At 33.1% G+C, this 24,428-nt stretch overlaps 3 protein-coding genes across 4 annotated transcripts; 1 reads left to right on the plus strand and 2 right to left on the minus strand.

Moving 5' to 3' along the window:
• Positions 1–1,592: 1,592 nt before the first annotated feature.
• Positions 1,593–2,837, plus strand: LOC143533539 (auxin response factor 18-like). Its single transcript, XM_077028294.1, has 4 exons — positions 1,593–1,994; positions 2,079–2,544; positions 2,638–2,673; positions 2,773–2,837. The coding sequence occupies exons 1-4, from the start codon at positions 1,593–1,595 to the stop codon at positions 2,835–2,837; spliced, it is 969 nt and encodes a 322-aa protein (XP_076884409.1).
• A 151-nt stretch (positions 2,838–2,988) lies between these two features.
• LOC143533519 (uncharacterized) lies at positions 2,989–7,952 on the minus strand. 2 transcript variants are annotated; one of them, XM_077028279.1, is made up of 20 exons: positions 7,763–7,952; positions 6,840–6,943; positions 6,677–6,763; positions 6,464–6,539; positions 6,270–6,344; positions 6,129–6,182; positions 5,786–5,845; positions 5,594–5,710; positions 5,407–5,501; positions 5,110–5,315; positions 4,917–5,014; positions 4,728–4,831; positions 4,473–4,638; positions 4,238–4,360; positions 4,057–4,139; positions 3,816–3,942; positions 3,695–3,724; positions 3,550–3,620; positions 3,354–3,454; positions 2,989–3,314 (listed from the first exon to the last, which is right to left on the minus strand). In XM_077028279.1, exons 1-20 carry the CDS (start codon positions 7,802–7,804, stop codon positions 3,091–3,093), a joined length of 2,043 nt encoding a protein of 680 aa, XP_076884394.1. In that variant the 5' UTR covers positions 7,805–7,952; the 3' UTR covers positions 2,989–3,090. The 2 variants fall into 2 exon arrangements, with proteins under 2 accessions (XP_076884394.1, XP_076884393.1); XM_077028278.1 differs by having other exon boundaries at positions 2,989–3,454.
• A 3,573-nt stretch (positions 7,953–11,525) lies between these two features.
• Positions 11,526–18,082, minus strand: LOC143533520 (homeobox-leucine zipper protein REVOLUTA-like). Its single transcript, XM_077028280.1, has 18 exons — positions 17,407–18,082; positions 16,592–16,751; positions 16,422–16,504; positions 16,242–16,332; positions 15,676–15,771; positions 15,467–15,580; positions 15,298–15,381; positions 15,064–15,219; positions 14,514–14,588; positions 14,322–14,428; positions 14,068–14,227; positions 13,513–13,704; positions 13,351–13,431; positions 13,138–13,272; positions 12,709–13,046; positions 12,494–12,599; positions 12,053–12,202; positions 11,526–11,829 (listed from the first exon to the last, which is right to left on the minus strand). Exons 1-18 carry the CDS (start codon positions 17,652–17,654, stop codon positions 11,680–11,682), a joined length of 2,526 nt encoding a protein of 841 aa, XP_076884395.1. The 5' UTR covers positions 17,655–18,082; the 3' UTR covers positions 11,526–11,679.
• Positions 18,083–24,428: the final 6,346 nt, after the last annotated feature.

The following is a 24,428-nucleotide window of genomic DNA, read 5'->3' on the forward strand; positions in this document are numbered from 1 at the left end:
GAGAACCGAAACTGAACCGTTGAAACTTTAAACTGAATCATTACTAATGGTTTGGTTTCACTTATTGAACTTCAATAATAAATTTACCGTCCGGTCCGATTTTATATGTCAATTTTATGTATAAACTATAAACCATACCGTTTGCTATGGTTTGAACATTCGGAAACCGGTTGATCAAAAGTGATGACCGGTTCAAACAATTTCAAGGTTTTCAAATGAACCTTGAACATCCACAATTGTTACATAATATATAAGGAAGATAAATTATGGTCAATTATTTACTTACTTATATGGAGTGAGTATATAATAATAACTAACGAGTTTAAAAATGTATCTATAAAAAACAGATTATTAGTTGTTTATATATATATCGTTACAGAAAACCGTTTGAAGAATCAAGTTTACATTTACAAGCCGTTTGTTATAGAGAGAGAAAGAATTCTGTTATAAAGGTAACTAACTGCCATAGCCATGGCTACTCTCACAATTTGATCTATTTTCTGAAGCTTCTAACTGACTAATTACTTGCTCATGTCATTCAACAGTGCCGGTGATCGATCACGAACAACAGTGTATCCATTACAACAGAGCTTCTGTTAATCTGCGTGCATTGCTACTTCTACTAATTGTCGGATTATTTGGAGTAAAAACCTGGTGCTTCACACCGAGAACTTGAGGTCAGAGAATTCATGTTATACTATCATCGATTATAGTTTTGTTTAATTACCACTTACTTAATTGATGATACATGATATTATAATTTCTAATTATATGATTGAAGCCTACGTTCGATCCTTTAGCTCGTGTATATTTGTTTGAAAGTACTTGAATCTGCCTTCATTTTTATGTATTTTATGATCTGCACATATGCAGCATGCATTTTGATTCTACAAAACCAGTATATATTTTTGAAACAAGAACCTATCATCATGATTAATGTTAATGTGTCATTATATCTGCATATCATTTATTAGAAATATTTAAATCTGACATTATTTTTTCAGTATTTTGATCATTAATTGATGATATATTTGTGATTGTTAATGTGGTATTTGAATCTGACTTGATTAATATTTCAGTGTTTTGATTCTAGAAAACAAGTATGAATCAAGCAGAGAACCGTGTAGACCCTAGACTATGGTACGCTTGTGCTGGTGTTAATATTCACATGCCTTTACCGGATTCGTATGCCTATTATTTTCCCCAAGGTCATGTTGAACACGCACAGACAAATGTAGATTTTGGTAATCTACCTAGGTTTTCAAGCATCCTTTGCAGGGTAATTGATGTCAAGTTACTGGTGGATTTAGAACTAGAAGAAGTTTATGCTAAGATAATGTTGAGTCCACAAGATCCAAACAGTATCGGCACTGATCAAATTATGGAGGACACTCATGCTGTACCTAAGATCCAATATTATGAAAAATCATTATACGCGTCTGATTTAAAGAATCTTTATGTACCTCTGGATGGTGTAGAGATGTTTCCGAAACTGGATTAATCAGACACAACGCGCAGTAAATCAGTGAGAGTTAAGGATATTCATGGTGAGATTTGGGTGTTTTAAGTATGTTTGTTATGTAAGTAAATATATGTTAACCACTGGATGGAAAGAATTTGCAAAGACGAAAAACCTGGTTAAAGGAAACTCGCTTGTGTTCACCAAAGCAGAAAATGGTGAACTTTTTGTTGGGTTGAGACGTGGTAACGGAAGGGGAAAAGCGAGGCCTGAAGATGTTATTAGAGCTGTGTCTTCTGCAGTAAACGGTCAACCATTTGAGATTACTTATTATCCTCGTGCAAGTGAAGAGTTTGTTGTAAAGGCGTCTCGTGTAAATGATGTGGGGAATGTTAACTGGAATGCTGGAATGAGGGTAACAACTGCTTTAAAAACTGAAGGTTCGTCACTTATAAGTACGTTTTTCGGAACTGTATCTTTTGTTGGTGATGTTGACCCGTTATACTGGCCTAATTCCCTATGGCGGCGCCTACAGGTAATTTAGCTTTCGCTTATATTTTATATTTCCCGGTTTTCATCTTTCAAGAATATAATAAAGTGATTATATAATATGATGTAGGTAAATTGGGATGAAGAGCGAGATCAGTTGCAAAATGTGCAGCGTGTAAGCCCATGGCTGGTTCAGCCCATTATTAGTATTCCAGAAATCGAATTTAACAACACCCACCAAGTTCAGTTAAACCTCCTCCCAAAACACCCTGACGGGTCTCAACCACAAAATGAAAATCCTTACGATCTGACCCTCGGTAGCAGTAGCTCTAGCTCAAAGAACAATAGTTTTCGACTATTTGGTCAGCAAATACACCCTGACCAGCATTCATCAGGTAACAAAGGGAAGGAGATTGATGGCATGGCTTCTAGCGGTGACTGTGAAGTATTTCTGGGATCTGAAACTGTGCGGCTTGGGACGCTTGATCTTTCTGTTACTGAGTCGTATGAAGAAGTTGAAAAAAAGCTGGAAAATCTGTTAGGAGATAAAAAGTTAGGTGATTCGACTAGTGTGACGTACGATGATTCAGCAGCAGGTATGGGGGAAGAAATTTTCAGGTACACAACACCTTTGGATATAATACCATATGCCCAATACATCTAATTTTGTTTTTTTAATAATGGTGCAGTGAGTTTGCAAAAATGCAAAAAAGTTGACTGTGAAGGTAAACTCACTCTAGCTTCTGATTAGCTTATTTGGATAAGCAATGTAAACACCTTTTAAAACAACTTTGCTTTAACCATTGTTATGGCGGGTTTTTCAGGAGATATCAAATGCCCCATGATTGTTATGGTGGGTCCTCGAAGGCTTGAAGCCATTGTTGTATGAACTATGAATCTACATTGTTGTGGTATAGGTAATCCTTTTCTATGACTGAATATCAAATGATATGCTCTTTCTTAATAATCATAGGCATACAATTTCTACGTTTATCTTATAACTATTGACTATTAGCAAGTCAAATATCTGACCAAAACAATTTGAAACATAAAGAGGTTTAAATTAATGAACAAAATACATATATCCAAATCAAACTGTGAAACAAAGATCAAAATCTGTAAACAACAATAACTGCTACCTTCTACTGTACATCAATCTCTGCTGCACCATTTGACTTTTGACTCCACTCCATTGACCCTGATCCTGTTTCACTTGACGATGTGCCATTGGCTAAAGATTCGCCTGCTGTTGGTGAGCCAGGGGCATTTTCAAAAATTTCATAGTTTGCTGCATTCTTTTGTTCATCATCTTGGATGAAAGGATTTGGATCAGAATCAGATGTTGTGACGTTTGGTACCAAATCATCTTCACCGACCACCACTTCATCATCACTACTGTCATTACCAGCACCCATACCGCCATTGGCAGATGTGACAGTCATAGGTGCGTCGTTTCCATCTATGTTGTCATTTTGAAAAGTAAACCAGTTTGAATTTGTAAACAAACTGCCAGCACCAGAAAAGGTAAAAAAAAAAAAGGTTAACCATGAATTCAATAGGTACGGTTTTTGGTCAACATTAAGATTCAAAAAAGTACATACCTGCCCTGGTCATCACCTAACCCAAGTGATGATATAACCACTTCAGCAGATTCATCATCAAAAAAGACCTCCTGCTTTCAATAATAAGTACTGCGTTAGAGAAACAAAATAATAACAGTTATATTGACTAATGAAAAGACGTTACCTCATCATCTCGATCAAGATTATCATTTCCCTGAAAGAGAGTGAAATATTAACATAAATACATCATTAAATCATGGGAAGATAATACATGCATGCATACATAAAGGGTTTTGCACACATACCTCATCATTGTCATAAATGTTGTACCTAAATGCTTGACTTAAATTATTTGCTAAAGCAGCAACATCATAATCTGTGTCATGAACATCATCCTCATCACTATCCCTATTATGTAGTGCACTTGGCCGACTAAAATATAGAAAAGTAGAAATAATAAATCAGTAATTTAAACAAACACCTAAACAATTTATGAATTTTGATTAAAAAATTATAATTTTCAAACAAGACTTCATCGATTCTTACCCACAAGCCCACCGATACACATTTTCAACAATGTTGCGTTCTTGTAGAACTGTAGTCTGCCATTCGTTCCATTCGCTACTTTCCTAATAACAATAACAAAGTAATAGAAAAACTAATTATTAAAAAAAAACAAAGTAATAGAAAAATTAAGCAACCAATCTTTCCAAAATAAACACTATACCTGAATATGTGTCTGAATGCAGCTATCACTATTTCCCAACTGTGTGATTTTATTAGCAATGCGCGTCACATGGCCAATATTTCCAGCTTGAGGTGCATTTCTTCCGGCAGCAACCAGTGTTGGCTGCATAATTAAAAAAATTGCTAAATAAAAATTCAATCTTTTTTCCATATCAAGAATCATATATGTTGGATTAACAAGATAAGTGCTTTCACAAAATAACGCTATTTTATACCTGATCAACTTCATTAGAAAGGACAGGGCTTTTATCCGTTTGTAGAATCTTTTTCAAGAGATCACATTCTTGAAATAGGTGATCAATGATAATATTGTTTTTGCTTTCTAGTATAGTAACTATTATGCTCTCAACATGATGATGCAAAGCGTTATTATATGGGTACCTACACACAAATAACAATAGAAACTTAAGTACAACTTCACATTTATAATTAGCTACCGCAATCAATTGTTATTATATGTAGTAATTTACTCGAAGAAAAGATCGAGAACTCTTTGAATAGTTCCAGAGCTAATTAACTCTTGTTCAGCAATTTCATTCCTAGTCTTTAATAAAACCGCAATGAACTCCACAATCTGCAATAAATAAGATAAATCAAGATTGAAAAAGATACTAAACTTCTCATTGATAAAATGATGTTATATTTTCCGGTTTACTAACCTTTAGACGATGCTTCCCTAGAGGAGGCTTTAACTGGCCATATGTGGTTGGCAAAACTTTCTCATCGAGTGAAACGTTTAGTAGGATTAGCAGGTCACCTAATACATCATGATTATGTAATTAAGAATGTGGTTTAATGTATTAAAACATGATTAAATAGGATAGAAATTGAGATCATATGTACAAAACTCACCAAGTTTGGGCAGCATTGCACCAACAGTCTCTTGATTGATTTGCACGGCTGACTCGTACAAATTTTGACCACGAAAAGCATGAAACAGAAGTGAAGATGGTGATCTATTGGGATCCAATAAAGATATACACACAGTCAATGAGTGAACAAGTCCCGATTTTGAATGTGAATCTTCCAGTGCGTGACCAAATATCCTTGCAACAAAACTGATAACAAAATAATAATAAAATATAAATATACGATTAAAATCTTGAGAATAAAATCAACAAAAGTTTAATATAAAAAAACCAAAAAGACCTTGAACTAGAAAGTTTAGTAGCAAGAGGAGACGATGTGTTTCGCGTTAATGTACATAAAGTTTCAGCTGCGTTGGCATGTACTTCAGAAGGGCTCTGAGACAGTGATATAAAAAAGTTAAAAAGATCATTAAAAAATAACATTTAAAGCTGTCATAATAAAGGTATAGACGAAAAGCAGTACTTACAGAAGGACTTAATTTGTCCACTATCATCTCCAACAAATTGCTATCGGCCAACCACTGCATGACATCTGTAGGATTGGGATAGATATGGTCATCGGCTCCAACAAGCCTAACCAGCACCTGTGTAAAAAGATTATAAGAACCAGCAATTCAACATGCAAGCCATCTTGCAACTTTGATTCACGTTCTACTAACCTCCATGATTGATGTAATCCCAATTAAATCAACCAGCTGTTGGAAAACATATTGATGTGCCTGTAGAAGCATAAAATTATATAATAAATATTTGGTCAATAAACATAAAGGTTTTACAAGCATGCAGGTCTTTACATCTATATAATACTCTTTCCACTAAAAAAAGCGACCAAAACCACATTTATAAAGTGACTTGCATTAATGCATTATATTCTCACGAAAACAGATAAGTGATGCTGAATTTTAAATTTAGTCAAAAATCGTTTAAGTGGATTTATGCTTGAAAATTTGTTAAAATAATGTAATGAAAAGGCAGCAAGTGAATCACAAACATTGTACTCACTTGAACATAATTCATTAGCGGGATTGTCTTCCGCATCATGAGACTTATCACAACCTACAAGACGAAAACGACTCTAATGTAAATTATTATATAATGATAACAGAAATCAAGACGTGAAAGAAATTAATCTTAAGAATATACCTTACTGAAGTAACCTGCCAGCAAGGCGCCATGCGGGCGGGTTGGTTCCAAGAAAGAGAAAAGCAAATCCATGAGCTGCAAGTTTGGACAGAGAGAAAATGGTAGCATGAACTCAAAATATTAAATAAACGAGACATCAAACTACCATAATAAGTAACTCCACGTGAACGAGACTTAATATCAGTGGGACCCACCTCCTCTTCCTCCACTAATGTTTTGAAAATCACATCAACTTCACATGTAAAGATCTCACAAGCCACAAAAGGGAACCTGAAGCATGAACAGATCTTGGTTAATAATACTAGACAGTGTTAAAAACAGTATGTAATTATGTAACACGAATAGTGTCCCGTAATATCCAAAATATAAAGAATTCTATATGCGTGAAATAATAATTAAAAACCTACTTGAATGCGCGTTTGCTATCAGCATCCTCCGGAGGCTCCTCTATGATATACCTTAACAATTTTTCAACTTGAACTCTATCCCGTAAGCTGAGAAACAAGCACCCGTATTAAGTATCAAGTAATCTAGAAGGTTCTAGATGCCAGTAAAGGATAGATTTATTACAAATTAATAAGACGACTGTTTAACGCTTTGCATTCTTGGATAATATCTTCTTCATCCAAGAGCTCGTCCAATGTGAAATTTTCCTTGTCCAAAATAGCCTCGACCTAATAAACGTTAAATATCTTATTAAACATACATCACTAATAAAATCACTGCTTTACTAAATCCACGTAGAACAAAAAGGTGCATGAGTGTCAAGTATGACAATTTAATGCATGAATACATCTCAAGCTTGAAAGCATATACGAAAGCACGAAAAGTTACTATTAATCAGTTATCACTTATCACCACCCGCGCAGAATCCATACACTGTTAATATCTCAACTAAAATCTAAAGAAACATTTTTTTCGATACACTTGTAACTCGCGCATCAACATTCTTACTCCTTCTACAAGTTAAAACGAGCGATAAATAACGCTCTTATTCCGTGTATAAGATTAACATGAAAACAAGTGATTAAATAAATACCAACATTGGTTACAAAGAAAACAATAAGCATTTTGCATGAATTGCATACTTTCCAAAATAAACCCTAAAAAATGAAAGTTTCATTTTTTTCATAAACCAAGCTTTCAAGTTATAATATTAATCTATTTACATAAAAAAAAAATCACACATCATTTCCTAATAATCTTTCTTTCTTTCCAAAAATTAAAAAACAAATTAAGCAGCATAAACTTGGTAAGAATAAGTAAGCTATCAGTTAAATTACTTGGTGCTAATGAACATTAGCACCAAGTAATTAATACAAACAACAGCCCTAATTACATTACAGCTGACATTAAACAAAACCATTAAAAAAACCCTAATTTCATCCGATTTAATCAGTTAAATTAATCGCGAGCAAAATCGAACAAACACCCACATCTCAAATCGAACCCACAAATCGAATTTGAAAAGGTTGTCAATTAACAAATCTTACAGGTGAAGAAGATGAAGACAAAGAGGTTAGCTTCCAAAACATGTTGAATTGCAACTGGGTTAGATTAGATCTGCAAACCCTAAACTAAATTGAAATGGCGATTGGGCTATTTGAAAATTTGGAGCCAAACAAAACAAAACAAAACAAAACCCTAAATTTTAGATTTATTTCAGAGACAAGAGGGGCCTCTAAATGTTTATATTCAGGGAAACGGGTCGGGTTGGGTCGTCAAAATCGAATCCGGATAAACATTCATAAGTGTTCATATAAAAAAGAAATATTGGATTTTAATAATCCCTATTAAATAGTGTTGGCCGATAATAATCTCTATTCGTTTTATCGTCACAAGCGGTCCCAAATTCAAAAAAGTTGGCCCCCAATGGTCCCCTGTTGAAAATGACTTAACGGCGTTATAGTTTTTTCTGAATTTCAAACCAATGTTTTAGGGCTTTTGAGCGTTAAGAGGATACGAGTCGATTGGTGTAAAACTTAGTTTGAAATAGTGCTTCAAAATGACGAAACAATGTTTCAATTCGGGTGTTTGAACTTACAATTATCCAAAATTAAGTCGTTTGGATCATTATTTCGAGCTAAGTTTTACACCAATCGACTCGTATCCTCCTAACGATCAAAAGCCCTAAAACATTGGTTTGAAATTCAGAAAAAAATATAACGCCGTTAAGTCATTTTTAACGAAGGCCAACTTTTTTGAATTTGGGACCGCTAGTGACGATAAAATGAATAGGGATTATTATCGGCCAATATCATTTAATAGGAATTATTAAAATCCAATATTCCTATAAAAAAAAGATATTACGAGATTATGATGTCATAGGATTTTCAATTTGTGTCACATGTTTTAACATGAAATTGTGCATGTGAATGAATGTCTCTTTTAGCATGAATTTTTTAACTTTTCAATTAGCCTTTAACCTTCACAGCATGTGAGTATAGAAATGATGAATTAGTCTACTAACAGCATTCACATTTTATCCATCATACCGTGTGAGTGGTATGATTTATGGTGTTATGAGTGGAGGAGATTAATGAAGCGATTGTTTTGTATATTTGAAAAATTATTGTTCGCCCCCGATAATCTTTTAATGTTTGTTGAAAGTGTTTGTGAGTAATTGAAAGAAAAAATGTAATGATAAGAGTATTAAATATATATATATTATTTAATTGAAAAAAATATAATATTTTTAATGTAATTTTGAATTTAAAGATAGAAAGATAGATGTGAATACTTAACGATTTGATTTGTTTGTTCAAAGATATAGATGTGGCATCAAATTATGAGAAGTGAACCAATTAGTTTTCATTCAAAAATGTAGTTAATACTCCAAAATGATTTCAAGTTGCAATTAACTAACATGACAAGAAACCAAAACGGATTTTTTCTTTATAACTAGTTAATAGACTTGTGCATAAAACCCTGTTTCGGACCCGGTGTACCTGATCCGCATGTACAACCAAGTTTTAGTTTCTTGGAAAAACCATACCCGGAATGAAACCGGACCAGACCCACCGGAGCCAATATCACCTCTGGCCCGGTCAAAACTTAGACCCAACCCGATAAAACCCGCAAAACCGATCAAAACCCGACCATACGCAGAACCAGTTTCTACCCGGTTCTGGTAACAGGGAAAAAAACCGGGTTTCGAAAACTTTCGGCAAGCTATAAATGTAAATGGGCCTAGTGGATTGAATGGGAGATTGTGGAAGATGAAGACTAAGATTTAATTGGGCTACGTAAAGTGGCTAACGTAATGGGCATGGCAAATAATTGTAAATGGGCCTAGTTTATTTTCTTACAGATACTACACTAATGGGCTAAAAGTGAGGGGGTGTTTGTAGAGGTGCATAAAAAACCCCAACCCAGAACAGGACCCGTAAAAAGCCTGGAACTATACCCGGGTTTTTAATACCCGAACACGTACCCGACCCTACCCGTAGGGTACGGATACCCGATGCATAGGGTATGGTTTTTTAGAGACAATACCGGACCCAAACCCGACCCAGGTATTACCAATACCCGATTTTCCAGTACCCGGTCATACCCGAACCTGGTTCGATACCCGAAACCGGGTATTTGAAAAACCCGATTTGTGCACCTCTAGGCGTTTGTGCACTCACTAGGTTCCATAAAAAAGGCTCTTGGTTGATAACACTTTGGGCCTTCGGCTATAGCTCACATGCAAAATTCCGTGTTTCTTGAGCGAGCCAAATATATAAAATTCCGATACCTTTATATCCGAGAGTGTGTTGCCCGGGAAGAAATTGCAGTCGAACACGTAGGCGAAAAGAGCAACGATGCAGGCATCCTAACCAAAGCACTCGGGAGGATTAAATTCGTGGAGATGTGGAAATTACTTGGAGTAGAAGACCTCACCAATTCAAGTTAGGAACTCGGGAGTGAATTTTGGTGAGCTACGGGCTAAAATTCCCAACCCAATTGCACACGCATTGGTTCAATCTTCAATTTGAGGGTATTACTGGGATTCCTTAACCAAGCATGGATTAGAGTTCTAGTAATTATCCAATTAAATGTTTAGATATATATTATTTTGAACTTATGTCTAATATTATAGTCTAATGATAGGTTAGCTATATAAACTGAATTATTTTATATAAATAATTATATACATAATTCTAAATTTAATAATTTTTACAAATAAAATGTCATCTACGATATATCGTTTACGTTTATTAAACCAGATATACCTTTAAACAAAAGCAGTGTTAAGTTGTTTACTAGTTTCTCTAGTGTTCTACTAATAGAAAGAAAAAGCAGTTTAATTTGTTTTAATAAAAATATTTATAAATTGATATTGACCAATGCATAAAGTGAGTGATATGGGGTTACTTGATGGTGTTGGTCATGGAGGGAAACCCTAAATTTATGGCATAAAGCACTGCAAATTGACCAACACATGATCCATGATTGAGTTTGTGGGAAAGTGTCTTTTTAGGCACTAATCTGATTGACATATAAAGAATGTCATGACAGCAACAGCACTAGTAAAAAAATAAAGATAAAGCATGTCAACCCAGATCAGGACTAAATGGACCACACAAAACAACCACAACCCACTAACCTACCCTTAAAAAACACATTCAAAAAGACAACCTTTGGGACCACTAATTCTCAATCAAAGGTAAAACACACAAAAGTTTTATCTAAACAACTTTCATTGAATCTTAGGAATGAATTTAAACTGTTTGGTTTCATGACAAGCCATCACCGAACACCCTTTAATTAGTCGGATGTTCAAAACCGTTAAAACAAGCCTGCTGGTTTAGATGGTTGAAGAATCAAACAGTTTGGTTCACCGTTTGCCGATTTAAGCCACCCTGTTTAAAACTTGGAACCGTCAATGCTAATATAAAAATATCATTAAAAAGTGTTCTTACACTGGAAAACTGTATAGGAACTAATAATAAGTGAAACGAATTCAATGACGAAAAAGGATCATCATAAGATTAAAATAGATCAAAGACCAATTGGGTAGTGTAAAATGATGAAAATATAGTACCAGCCGGTTTTGTTTGTCATTTCCTAAAATTGCAGCTTATGTTTTGCTCGAGAATATTCGTCAAAATCTCAAATCATTTTATCTATATCAAGTTTGTATTCGATTTCTAAACAATCACTACAAGTATGATTTCTTGAATAGCTTATGGGTATCAAGAATCCCTACTTTTAAATATTCTTATTCCTGACTTTAAATCCAAACCTTTAAAGTTGAAACCAAACAACTAATACAACAAAAATAATGGCATTACTGGAAACAAACAGTCAATGCTACATAGTTCATACAAAAAGCGAATCCCGCCATTCCTAAACAAGTTTATCCGAGCGTTTTCAATCCTAAACTTCACCAATGGGCAAAGAGTCCAAAAAAACCCATAACTTATTACACAAATGACCAGTTGACAAAAGAGAAAGCAAGACAATGAACAGTACTTTCATCTGCTGCTAGAACCTTCCATGCTACCGCTTGTTCATACGTTATGTGACGCCCCATTGCTGACATACAAATCCCACCAGGCAAATGCGTGTAGCCCTGAAAACTCGCATGATTTACATAAAGGGTCATGAACAAGATGATCTTTTACCATATAGAGGCATAAAGCTGTGATCTTTATTATAGAAGATTAAAAAAATACATAACAGAAGTTGAATTTATTAAGGGTCATGATCTTTTTTTACCTTAAAGATGCCCAAAGTTGTAACCTTTTTTTAAAAAGATGCACAAAAATCTCATAACAGGAGGTTGAATTTAGTACCTGTTGCATTATCTTGGCAAATTCGGGAACCAACGCCTTTCGTCCAGAATCATCAAACATTTTGTCTAGAGTGATGTCTTGTAAGGAAACAAGAGTTGTCTCCAACATATCAAGCCCAGCTTGATTTGCAAACATAAAAACCGGAAGCGACTGGAAACCGCAAAGGAGTCATATTAGATTAGAAATAGGTACCATCCGGATTCCAAAAAAAAGAACAAAGACAAGACAGCAGTTTTGAGTCAAAACCTTTGACTCGTTTAGTTGTGAAATGGGTGAACTTTATGGGTTAGAACTTTCATATATTCATATCACTTCACACCCACTTAACAGTAAATGTTAACGACCATCCATGTAATTAATTCTAAAACTTTTGAATGTAAGTGTTTCGGGTCAACCCGTTTTCCGCGTCTTAAGGAAAAGATAATGGGATATTGATCATACCTTTAAAGAACAACACAAAATGGCATCTTGATGTTGCCAAAGATCTTTCAATAGCGAGTCCTCAACAACCGAACCCGAGCTTAGCAAATCTGCTCCTAAATGGTACCTGAAAAAGTCAAACCACAAATTGGTATCAGATATTCTCAAAACGATTTACAAAGCAGTAACAATTAAAAAAAATTAAAAGAAAAAAAATTAAAAAGAAGAAAATTTACGTGTAGCTCTGGCAGATCCATTGAGCTAAAGTGATTGCTTCGGGTGAGCCGGGAGACGGTTTGGGTCCCACACACGGGCTCAAACCCGAAGGTGAAATAGCCATTGCAACTCTCTGAACTGAATTGATCACACTTCGAACGTATTGTCTAGCCATTGTAGCCACACTTTCAGCTAAATTATTCTCAAACGGGAACTGAAACGCGATGGTAAGAAGCGATCTTGCGGTTTGGCACGTTGAGATGTCGGTTGAGCCATGGTTTGTTGTCGGGGCCACGTCTAGACTAGAGGTTAGGTCAAGTGTTCGGTGTGTGGTTGCCATTGTGTTCTTTGCATCACCCTGGTTAACATGGACCAGTTAGTCAAATTGGTCAAAGAAGAGAATTTTAAAAATAAATAAAAATTATTATCATTATTATTATGAACTCAACTGATTTGGGGTCCAAAGGGATTATACGAAATCCCGAGGGTACAAGTGGCGCATCATCTGGAAACATTTCATCAATCGGGGCGAAAACTAGCTCGGAACAAGCCCCCACAGCATTTTCATCGATCCCATTGCATAACTAAATTCAAAAAAGAATTAATAAATCATTAAGAGCATTTATGTGATATTAAATAATCAAAATGTAAGAAAAAAGTACCTGCAAGAGATGAATGTCACGAGACGTAAACGGATCCTCTTGACCAAGTGCATGACCTTCAAGTCTTACAACTTCAAGCATCTACATGAAAGAAAACATAAATCTTAATAAACAATTAATAACTATGAACATGAACATAATTTTAGAAAGTAAGAAAAATACCTCTTCGTGTTCGATTGTGTGGCCAAGAGGCATAATAATTTGGCTGCCAGTAAATCGGGTTGGTCTCATTCCAGGATATGTGTTATACGAATTGGCTTTAACCGATGCAGCAGAATAAGCATCTACATTGAAGTCGGCCCACTCTGACCTATGCTCCCTCAAAAATCGAACCAGCACCGCAGGTGGCACATTCTGGTTATAAAAATAATTGAGTTCAAGAAATGGTTTGATGGAAAGTTGACTCAGATTAAGAGGTCGGAGTTTGTTTTGACTAACAAAAGTTGCCCTTTTGGCCCATTTTGACTTTGGGGTAAATCTAACCGCATACTAGTATACTACCCTTTCGGCCAGACCCAAATATTACCCTTTTGGTCCGTTGTGACTCTCGGGTCAACCCAGCTTACCTTTCTCAACCCATACCAAAAAGATCCATTTTGGCCCGTTGCCCCACCCGCAAAACTTTTGAGTCGGCCAATTCTTACCCCAGATCAACCAACACCCAAATTGTCCTACTTTCTCCCGTTACCCAACCCGCAGGCCCGTAAAGATACTCACTTGAAACAGCATGGAGGCCTTTGCACAGAGAATCCCTCCAATCACTGAATTACTAAGATTCTTAGTTGAATTCACTGCAATAATTACGTCTTCAACACCATCAAAGTTCATTAACGACCACCCATCATCACTAAATCCATTTATGGCATCATTGAAGCCTCTACAATTTGAAGCAAAATGAATAAATTAACATAATTATTATAAATTATAAAGATATTAAAATAAGCAAATATCACAAATTATTTAATAGATACCTGCTTAATCTTTGACTTAATGTTCTCAGAACAGCCGGCTGTCTTCCTAATCCGTAAACTACCTCTCCACTTGACTCCTGAGCTATTTGCCTAATATAGCGCAACGCCTACATCCGACGCACAATTTAATAAATAAGCATAATCATGAGAGTTGACATGTTTGAATAAAAATATTTAGAATATTTGACTAACCGCAATGGTCATCTTTTGTGCTACAACTTTGGAAGATTCATAAAGCGGACGAAGAACCTCAGGCACACTCCACGCCTAAACAATTAAGAATTAAATCTTTTAGCAATAATTTGTAATGCTAATGTTTTATTAAACCAAATAAACTAATAATCCTACAGGGGTAGATCATTTGTAGGGTTGCTCAAAAATCTCATGGCTCATGGCTAGAACGAAAAAATCTCTCCCAAATAAATATAAATTATGTAGATTATGCATTATGTGTACGTCAAAAATATTTGTTTTTCGTTTTATATGTATATCAATACGTGTAAAAATATGAAACTAATTTTTTAAATAAACGAGCAAACTTGACAAGCGACAAACCGCCACGAACTTTTTATCAGCTGGGCTCCATCTCAAGATTTCAGCTCACTAAAATGAGCTTAATCAGGCTTGGCTCGGCTCGTTTATAATCCTAATCAATTGGTAGATATGCGCCTCTTATATAGTTTGTAAAGTATATATTCTACCGAATGTGTACTTGGATATAATATTAAAATAATCCATTTACCTCAAGATTCAAGTGATCAACTATGTGTATAACGGACCCACCGCCTTCACAAGGGCGGATAAGGTAGCCACTTGGCAACATTTCCCCTCTTACAAACTGAGAAAGAGCAGCCGGATTCGGGCCCGCACCAGAACCAGATAAAGATCTCTCACACACCTTACATGGCCAAAAAAATGTCAAAATAAAAATATATAGAATATGATAAAAAGGGTAATATGGTAATAATACACATACCACGAGACTTCCGTTATCTAAACTTGTTGTGTATCTTAAGGTCCAGAAATCGCGTGCAGGAGCTTGTGTGGTTGGGGCAAAAGTCTAATACAAACTTGTACATTAATTAATTATTTCATAACAAAATATTATTATAGAAAGGAGATATTTAATTATTATTTATACTTACCTGCATATATACAAGTTCGATTGTACCCCCATTTCCGGCGGGAAACATTGTGAGCACTTCAAGGCTCCGGCAGTCACGAAACCAAGAAGGACGATCTTTAAGGATCTCTACAATCTATAAACCATGAAATTTATTTATTATAAACAAAATCAAACATTAGATAAATGATTGAATTTTCCAAATAAGAAAATATTGCTGTTACTTGATACCTTTGTGGGCTCTAAACTTACAAGACCGCAGGCTCTAGCTGCCACTCCACTACAACTTTGTGAAATGGCAAAGATCCCAACCGAATCCGGACCAGGCTGGAAAAAGATATTTGATTTTTGTTACTATTGACATTTTAATCAAGATTATTATGGGTAGTTGAAAAAGATTTGATTTTGACAACCAATTAGACATTCTAATCAAGGTTATTATTAATCTGTCAAAAGATTCGATACTGATAACCAATTTCGAGGTATTAAACAAGATTATTGTTAATTAGTCGGAAAAAAATATAATTTTGACAACCAATTAGAAATTTTAATCAAGGTTATTATTATTAATTATCCAAAAAAGATATGATCTTCACCAACTTTTAGACATTCTAATCAAAGTTATTATAAGTTACACAAAATGAAAAGGATAAAATTTTGATAACCAAAATAGACATTTTATCAATGTTATCATAAGTTAGACAAAAAGATAAGATTTTGATAACCAAATTAGGCATTTTAATCAAGTTTATTAAGAACTAATCTGATTAAAATTCTACGAAACTGTAAAAAATAACCTTCATCCCAGGCATCTGGACCCAATTAACAGCAGTTCCTGTAGCCTTTGAAAGGAACTCTGTCAAGGTCTCTTCGGCAATCGAGAGGAGTCTACAAAATCCAAATTAAAGAACATATCACAAATTCCATACAAAAAAGAATATAAATTTCCCAACTAATATATGAAAAGACCAAATTACCCAGCCGGGTTGTTAGCATCTCTCAGAGAATGCTGTGGAGTTGTAATCACAGACTCACAACTCGCATCCGTAGCTGCAGAACCCTGCAAATATCATTGTTTGTTATCAAAATTGGATCTTGTTATGTGTAATTATTAAATTTAAGCGTTAAAACGTATGTATAAACATACTGTGTGCATTTGTTGGCGCATAAAACCGTTTTCGCATACAAGCTGAGACACTTGTTTTTGTAATCGATCATTTTCCTCCATTAATAACTTGTTCATGGCAGATAGCTTCTTGTTAACTGTTTGAAGTCTAGAAGATTCTTTCCGTTGCTTCTCTCGACATCTAAAAGCAAAAATAATATGATTTTAGCGTAAATCATTAAGCAACTTTACAAAATTCATTTTTCCTTTTTTGATTTTGTACTAAAAAATGTGAAATCACATGTAATAATTAAATTTAAAGATCAAATTTACAGCTGTAAACACAAAATAGTATGATTAAAATTCACAAATCATGCAATTTTACAAAAGCCCTTTTTCCCTTTTTAATTCTGTACTCAAAAATATGTAAATCACATGTAATAATGAAATTCAAAGATCAAATTTAAATCTATAAACACAAAAATGAGTGCAAATCAATAAGCAATTTTACATAATTTTTTTTCCTTTTTTGATTATGTGCTCAAAAATATGAACTCACATGAGATAACCAAAATTAAAGATCAAATTACATCAATAAACACAAAATAACATGATTAAAACTTCACAAATCAAGCAACTTTACATGTCTTTTTTCCCTTTTTAAATTCTGTACTAAAAAATGTGACATCAAATTTAATAATGACATTCAAAAATTAAACTTTACTTCTATAACACAAAAAATAATATAATCCAAGTACAAATCATTAACTAATTTTACCTACATTCTATTTCCCTCTTTTTTCCTGCTAAAAAATGTAAAAAACACATATGTAACAAATTAAAAGATCCAAATATACCTGCGATTTTGAAACCAAACTTTGATTTGTTTAGGTTCAATGTTGGACAAAATAGGACATTCTCGGATCAACTGTTGTCTCCTCAAAGAACTAGGTTTTGGGCACTCTGCATAAACTCTTTCCAGGGCTTCAACTTGCTCTGTAGTATACCTCACATACTTTCCATTATCCAACTGGTGTTTGTTTATGCTGTTATTATTATTATCACCCATCTCATTATGCTGCTGATGTTGAACCACCATAGCCATTTTCACCAAAAGCCCTGATTTTTATTATCAATTTACAGTTTTTTTGAAGACCCTGTTCAAGAATCTTGAAATCTTGGAGAAAAAAACAAGACCCAGAAAAATTTGGATGTAAAGTTTTGATTTTGAGGTGGGTTTCAAGAAACCCAGAAAAAAAAAAGATGGATTTTGGGAGGTGAGTTAGCTGAGGAAGAAGAAGATTTGAAGGGTGTTTGAAACCCTAGACATGGTGGGTGTGCAGGGGAAATTAAACAGCAAGACAACAAATGCAGAGAGAGAGAAAGAGAGAGAGAGAGAGGATTATTAATGGGAATTACACATAGTAGAGAGACACATACACACACAGAGATAGATACAGGTCTGAGTTTGTCTGAGAGCTAAAAAGAAGAGAGAGAGAGAGAGAGAGATGTGTTGGAAATCCAAAAATGACAGTGTTAAAAGAAGATGTCTCTCTCTACTATGCTGCTGGTGTGCGCAGTCTCGAGCCAGCCTTTGGCTTGTGCAATATATATATATATAGAGAGATATAAATTTAATGTACTAGCTTTTATCCTTTTGTTTTACATTATTCATAATTAATATTTATATATATTTTTAAATTTTAATTTTATTTATTGTATAAGTTAATAATATACTTATAATTTGATGATTAAATAGTTTCATAAATAAATGAGATGTTATAATCTGGTTTAAAAGTTATTTGGGTTTGGTGAGACCCATTTTTATTATAAAATTGTTATTTAATTATAAATAATATAATTTTTTGTAACACCTATTTTATAAGATTTTCATACCAAATATTTTGTGAGATTTAACTTTTAATTTAATGAGATGCTATAACCCGTTAAAAGAGTATATGAGTTTGGTGAGACTCGTACCTGTGAATTCTGGTCAAATGCATATGAAACATTTATTTACAGATAAAGCAATCTGGTAGCTTAAGATAATAGAGTGAGGTTTCATTTATATATATATATATTTAAGATATATATGTTATACTGATGTGCGTGGTTATATTAGTGTGAGGGGGTTTTTTATATTATATAAAGTAATTGTAAGCGTTATAATACAAAGAGAAACTTTTATAGATTAGAAAATTTGGGAAAACACTATCCATCCTATATATTTTTTTAATGTTTTATTAAAGTAGTTGTGAGTAGTAAGAGAAAAAGTGTAATGATAAAAGTATAAAAAAAATTAAACTGAAATGGAGAGAAAAAATGTATTAGTTTTTTGTGTAATTATAAACATAGAAATTCTGTTGAGAATGCTCCAAAAAAACATTCATTTGTTATTTATTTAAAGTAATTTATAAAGTGTTTTTTAAAAGCTAATTTTTTTCCAATCGATTTTACCAAATGTGTAAAGTGATACTAAAATCTTAACTATTAATCTGGTCTAGCAGCAAAGATATATGCTTAAAACCAAATTATTAAGGGTTCAATCTCACTTAAAACATGTGATAAAATGTGAAGAAAAAAGTAGTTATTAAAAAAAAGTGACTACAACCCATAACCATTGAAGCTAGTGATTGTAAATAATTATAGAAGTTAACAATTTTAAACTTATTTATGTTTGTATTGATTTTATATTATGTTTTTTTTAATTATAAAGCGATTGTAATCTACCTATACTTAAAATAAAGTTATTATTACATGTTATTTAACTAGAGTAAAGATGTCAACTAATATTATTACTATTTAAAAAATTACTATAAAGTTACAAACATAACTTTAAATGTTATATTAAATAAGGTTTTTAAGTATTTATGAATTGTAATATTTTATTTATCTCTACTATATATAATGTAGCAAACGAGGGTAAATTAAGACGCATAATTTAAGTAAATTACAACGCTCCATGCATTATGTACAACTTATAACAAGGATAAAAGTGTCATTAACACACTAAATATCACGTGTATTTGAAACCTATTCAAAATATTTACAATTTGCAACCCTCAAAGTTACAATATTGATCATTAATCTTTTACATATATATATTTTTATTTTCACTTTTACCCCAACTACCCACACTATTTTTAAACGGTTATAACTTTTTCATACGTTAATATGTTTTTAGAATAAATGGCATCATAAAAACGAGCATTTTATTATCTTTAATTTGAGTATAATATTTTTATAGTTTTCGAAGTAAAAAAAACATTTTTATAGAAGTGTTTATGGTTCGGTTTTGATGGTTTTAAATTAAACCATGAGCCAACTACAAGTGTTTTTTTGTTGTCGAAAACTGAAATTGAACTGTTTTAAATTAAACCCAACTAAACCGAACCATTACCAATGATTAGGTTCCGATGTAGTTTGTACTTCGATAATAAATTAAGTTTAAAATAAGAATTATTAATTTGTCTATACATTCACTTCAAACTAAGCGCCAACTAATAAATGACTTAAAAGAATCATAATACGAACAAATATAGCTTTGGTCACATAAATGATAAACCTTATTAGAATAAATAGAAGACAACATGATAACAAGAATAAAGATTACAAATATCATAATGGAAATTTGGCTAAATTAAAATTGTAATAGACACGTTTACTCGTATTAAATAAAACTTTGTTTAACTATCTTTTAATAATATCTAATATATTTTATAAAACATATCTTATTAAATAAGTAAATAATTAAAATTAGCATTTCACTATTTACGGTCAGCTCTGGTTTCAACCGTGAAACCAAACTATATTCAACCAGGTTAACATGTAGACAAAATTCCCAAATATGCTCAATCATAACCCGCGTCGAAGGTTATGAGTTTCACTATTGTGTATTGCCCGATAATTAGCTTGTTTTCATGCATTTTTCATCACGCTAAAAGCTGGCTGGGTGTTGTAGGGATGTTATTCGAGTTATTTATTCGGGTTTCCGGTTGTTCGGGTTTGAGCTCAAAACAAACTGACCCAAAAATCAACCCAAATAAGTTCGGTTTGTTCGGGTTTCCGGTTAAATGGGTCTGCTATATTCGGGTCGGGTTTCGGGATTAACTAATTAAAAAAATTTATCCATCTTTAATAAATATCATAAATTAAAAAAAAACCTATTCCAATCCGCTATAAAACCATAATAATAACATATAGTATTTCGCAAAATATGAAATTTATCATCAAGCATGCATTAGACGGGATGGAGTGTTGTAGCATGTGGGTCAATACTTGTGTAGATTGATGAAACATGCTCAATACATATTAGTTTAAATACTTTACTATTTAAGTTTTTGAATTGAAGATACAATCTCAACATGCTTTATGATAATTAATACATTGGGATCCAATGTGATAGACCTAATAGTAAAGTAATTGGAGTCTTGAGAACAACCGAACATGAATACATAAGGTTATTTTGTTACTTTGTCGCTAAACTACCCTATAAAATTTATGGATACATGCATCAATGTATTATACTTCGGGTTATTCGGGTCAACCCGAATTTGGGGATTTCAACCCAAATACCGAACCGAATATTTTATCTCGGGTTCGGGTTAGGAGTTTAATCGGTTCGGGTGAATTCGGGTCGGGTTATTCGGGTCTCAGGTCGCTTCGGTTCGGTTTTGTTATTCGGGTACAGTTAAAAATCACACCCCTAGGGTGTAGCATTCGTAGTTTCGGCAAATCGTTTTCCCTTCGTCATCTAGGACTATATTGCATAAAATCATGCAATCGTACATTACATTTTTTTTCTTTTCTTTTGACCACATTCGTGTCGGGTTTGCGATGATAGCTCACCTTCTTTTCAGATGTTTGAATGCTCGTTAAATATCTTATCTTGCTGATTCTTGCACCTTTTTGTGTAATGTGCTTTTATCCACAAGTGGTGCATGTAAACATTTCACAATAAGGGCGTGCTTTGGACAAGTATCATGTAAAAGATAATATTCGTACTCTTCATTTCTTAAATCAAACGTTTGTTCATATGCAACTTTATCAACGATGTTATTGAAAATTGGTGATGGATCCATACATTGATATAATTATTGGATCCACACCAAAAAATCATAACATATACAAAGATCACAAGCATTATGGTTGGTGTGGATGATCATTTGTTTGATAAAAAAAGAAGAACCTTCGTAGATTTTTTATATTTAATTATTAACAAAGTTTTTTTAAAATTTAAATGCAAAGAGTCGTTATTTCAGTTTCTTCATGCACCTAACGCCACAAAAAAATGTCCCAACACCCTCTAGCCATCTCACATTCACTTATTTTGTGTCTCGTGAGCTGACATGGTAAGACTCAAGTCCAATCATATTTTAGCATGACACATGGCATAACAAAGAAAACGGTGTTGCAAACCAATAAACATTTTTCCTTTTTTTGAGATCATTTACTTACGAAATCATTATTAACTCCGCTAATAAATTAGTATAAACCGAGAACTATTTAAATGTGACGGTTAAAATTGTGATTGATTTGAATAATCATTTTATTAAAATATTAAATATTCATACCAAAATAAATGCATTTTAGAATTTGAACACACAAAACATACATTTAAAATAAATGATAAATTGCTAGCGTATGTTTTTTGGTTAACATATATGTCATTTGCTGATAACATAAAATTCTATTATAAATTAAAATTTAAGACATTACACGATAAAAAAAATGATCTGTCTTGGTATATTTACATTCTTAGAAAGTAACTTTATTAGGAGTACTCCGTATCAATTAACTAGTTTCAATAGTAAGACCGTCATATTATAAACAAATTTTTACAAATTTAAAAGTTCTAGACAATGGTATATTAACTTTTTTAATAATATTAGAATACAATATAAAAAAAAATAGTAAAAGAGTACCCAAAGACCCTAAAATATTAAATGCATAAATCTCATAGGATCATAGTTTGTAATAATAGTTTTTGCCAAAAAGAAACAGTAAAAGATATGGGAGATGGGGGTGGATTATGTTATTAAATTAAGATGGCAGGGTGAGGCAAGCAAAGCCTATTTGGGTCGCAAAGTGGTGCTAGCGACATTAGCTCAGATGATGATGTTGGTCGCCGGAGATTTAGTCGCCGGAAAAATGTGACTTGGGTTTTAACCATAAAAGATTCCCGTAATTTCTGCAAAAATCTTGGGTGTGGCGTATGTATTAGCTTCAAAATGTTGTAAGATGGAGGACGGGAATGATTATGTGGCTGATTTAGTGATTGTGGATGAGCAGGTCGCCGGAAAAAAAGATGGTCACGGCAAAAATGGATTGTTATCATTTTGGACGGGATGACGAAGTCAAATGGTGGTGGGTATTGAATTGAGTGTTTTCCTTTTTAAATTAAAAACTATTTGATTAAACCCAGTTTGGTAAATACCTTCTGTATCACCTATACAGGTAAATACTTTTCTACATCAACCTATTTTGGTAAAAAAACTTCCCTTAATTTAAACGGTGTGTCTAGTTTTTAAATTGAGTTTAAAAATTTAACATCGAAATAATGGTTAAGGCAATGAATTTAAGATCTTAAGTTTAAAACATAACTTAAAAGGGTTTTTTATATAATAGTGAGTTTCCTTCTTAATAGTGTTTTTGTGTGAGTAAGGCAAAATATGTTAAAATAAATATGAACGGTTGACATCTCGTATTAAGAAGGCTCACCCGAGTATTGGGGGTGGTTCCAAATGTTGTTAAAAAAACATACATCTATGGAACTAAACTTATTTATTAATGGGTATTGATACTTATAGGTCGGGTGTTCGAGTCTAGTTGTATACCGCATGATAGAATTAGAAGTAAATATTACAGGTATATGTTGAGAAGTGTTGATCTATAATTTTTGATAAATGTAAGATAAGAACATAAAATGATTGGTGGTTAAAAGGACATCTAAGTGATCTGGGTCTTTCATGTTGATGTAAAAAGCTAATTAAAAGTTATTTTTCAAAGATAACTAGATATTATATTTAACAAGTATTTTTGATAATATGATAACATAAAGCAGTTAAGAAATAAAGAAAATGATATCAGAATTGAAGAAATATAGGAAGCTTATAGCAGTTCCTTAAGTCTCAGATCGATAATCAAACACGAATAAACAAATAACTCTTGTTTATATTAATCAGAAAATATCACTCTAAAAACTGATTACAACTCTCAAACCCTAACCCGGTTTAACTTTTGATGAACCCTAACTCGGTTACATCTAGAACCTTCTATAATGCCTAACCATAACTTGGTTTATATACACTAACCCTAACTTGCTAGTCAAGACATTACCTATTATAATCACAATACAACTAGGAAACATAACCACTATAACCTACTTGTCAATATTAGTCCATCAAGTTTACCGACTTGTGACTTGGAGTCTGAAATTACTTCCAACAGTTCCTAGCTGGAAGATTGTTTTAAGTCAAAATTTTGCATTCTGTTATAAATTTGACTAAACAAAATAACACGCTTTTATGACAGTTTGAATTACTATAATAATAATAATAATTAGCTTAACAATTAGCTAATATGTATTTTTTTTTTCTTTTATAGTCTATATAGTTATGTCCAGTATTTAAGTGAGCCTTTTTGAGACGGGGCGTTAAACGTCTATACTGATTTTGAATCTCCATACCCAACTCGTTCAGAAATATCATCAAAGAGGAAACCCACCACTGTTAAAAAAACTCTCTTGAATCAGGTTTCGAACTTGAGACCGTTGATTATTTTAACTTCCAATTTTAATATTGATAACATTTATAGTCCAACACGTCGTTAACTTTGTTTATTTTTATTGCGTGACATGGCTTGGACTTTTTTTCTAATA

The sequence above is a fragment of the Bidens hawaiensis genome, unplaced genomic scaffold, assembly GCF_021521415.1.
Source record: "Bidens hawaiensis isolate Kalapana, Puna unplaced genomic scaffold, B.hawaiensis_p1.1 tig00009774_1, whole genome shotgun sequence".
In the NCBI taxonomy this organism is placed as follows: domain Eukaryota; kingdom Viridiplantae; phylum Streptophyta; class Magnoliopsida; order Asterales; family Asteraceae; genus Bidens; species Bidens hawaiensis.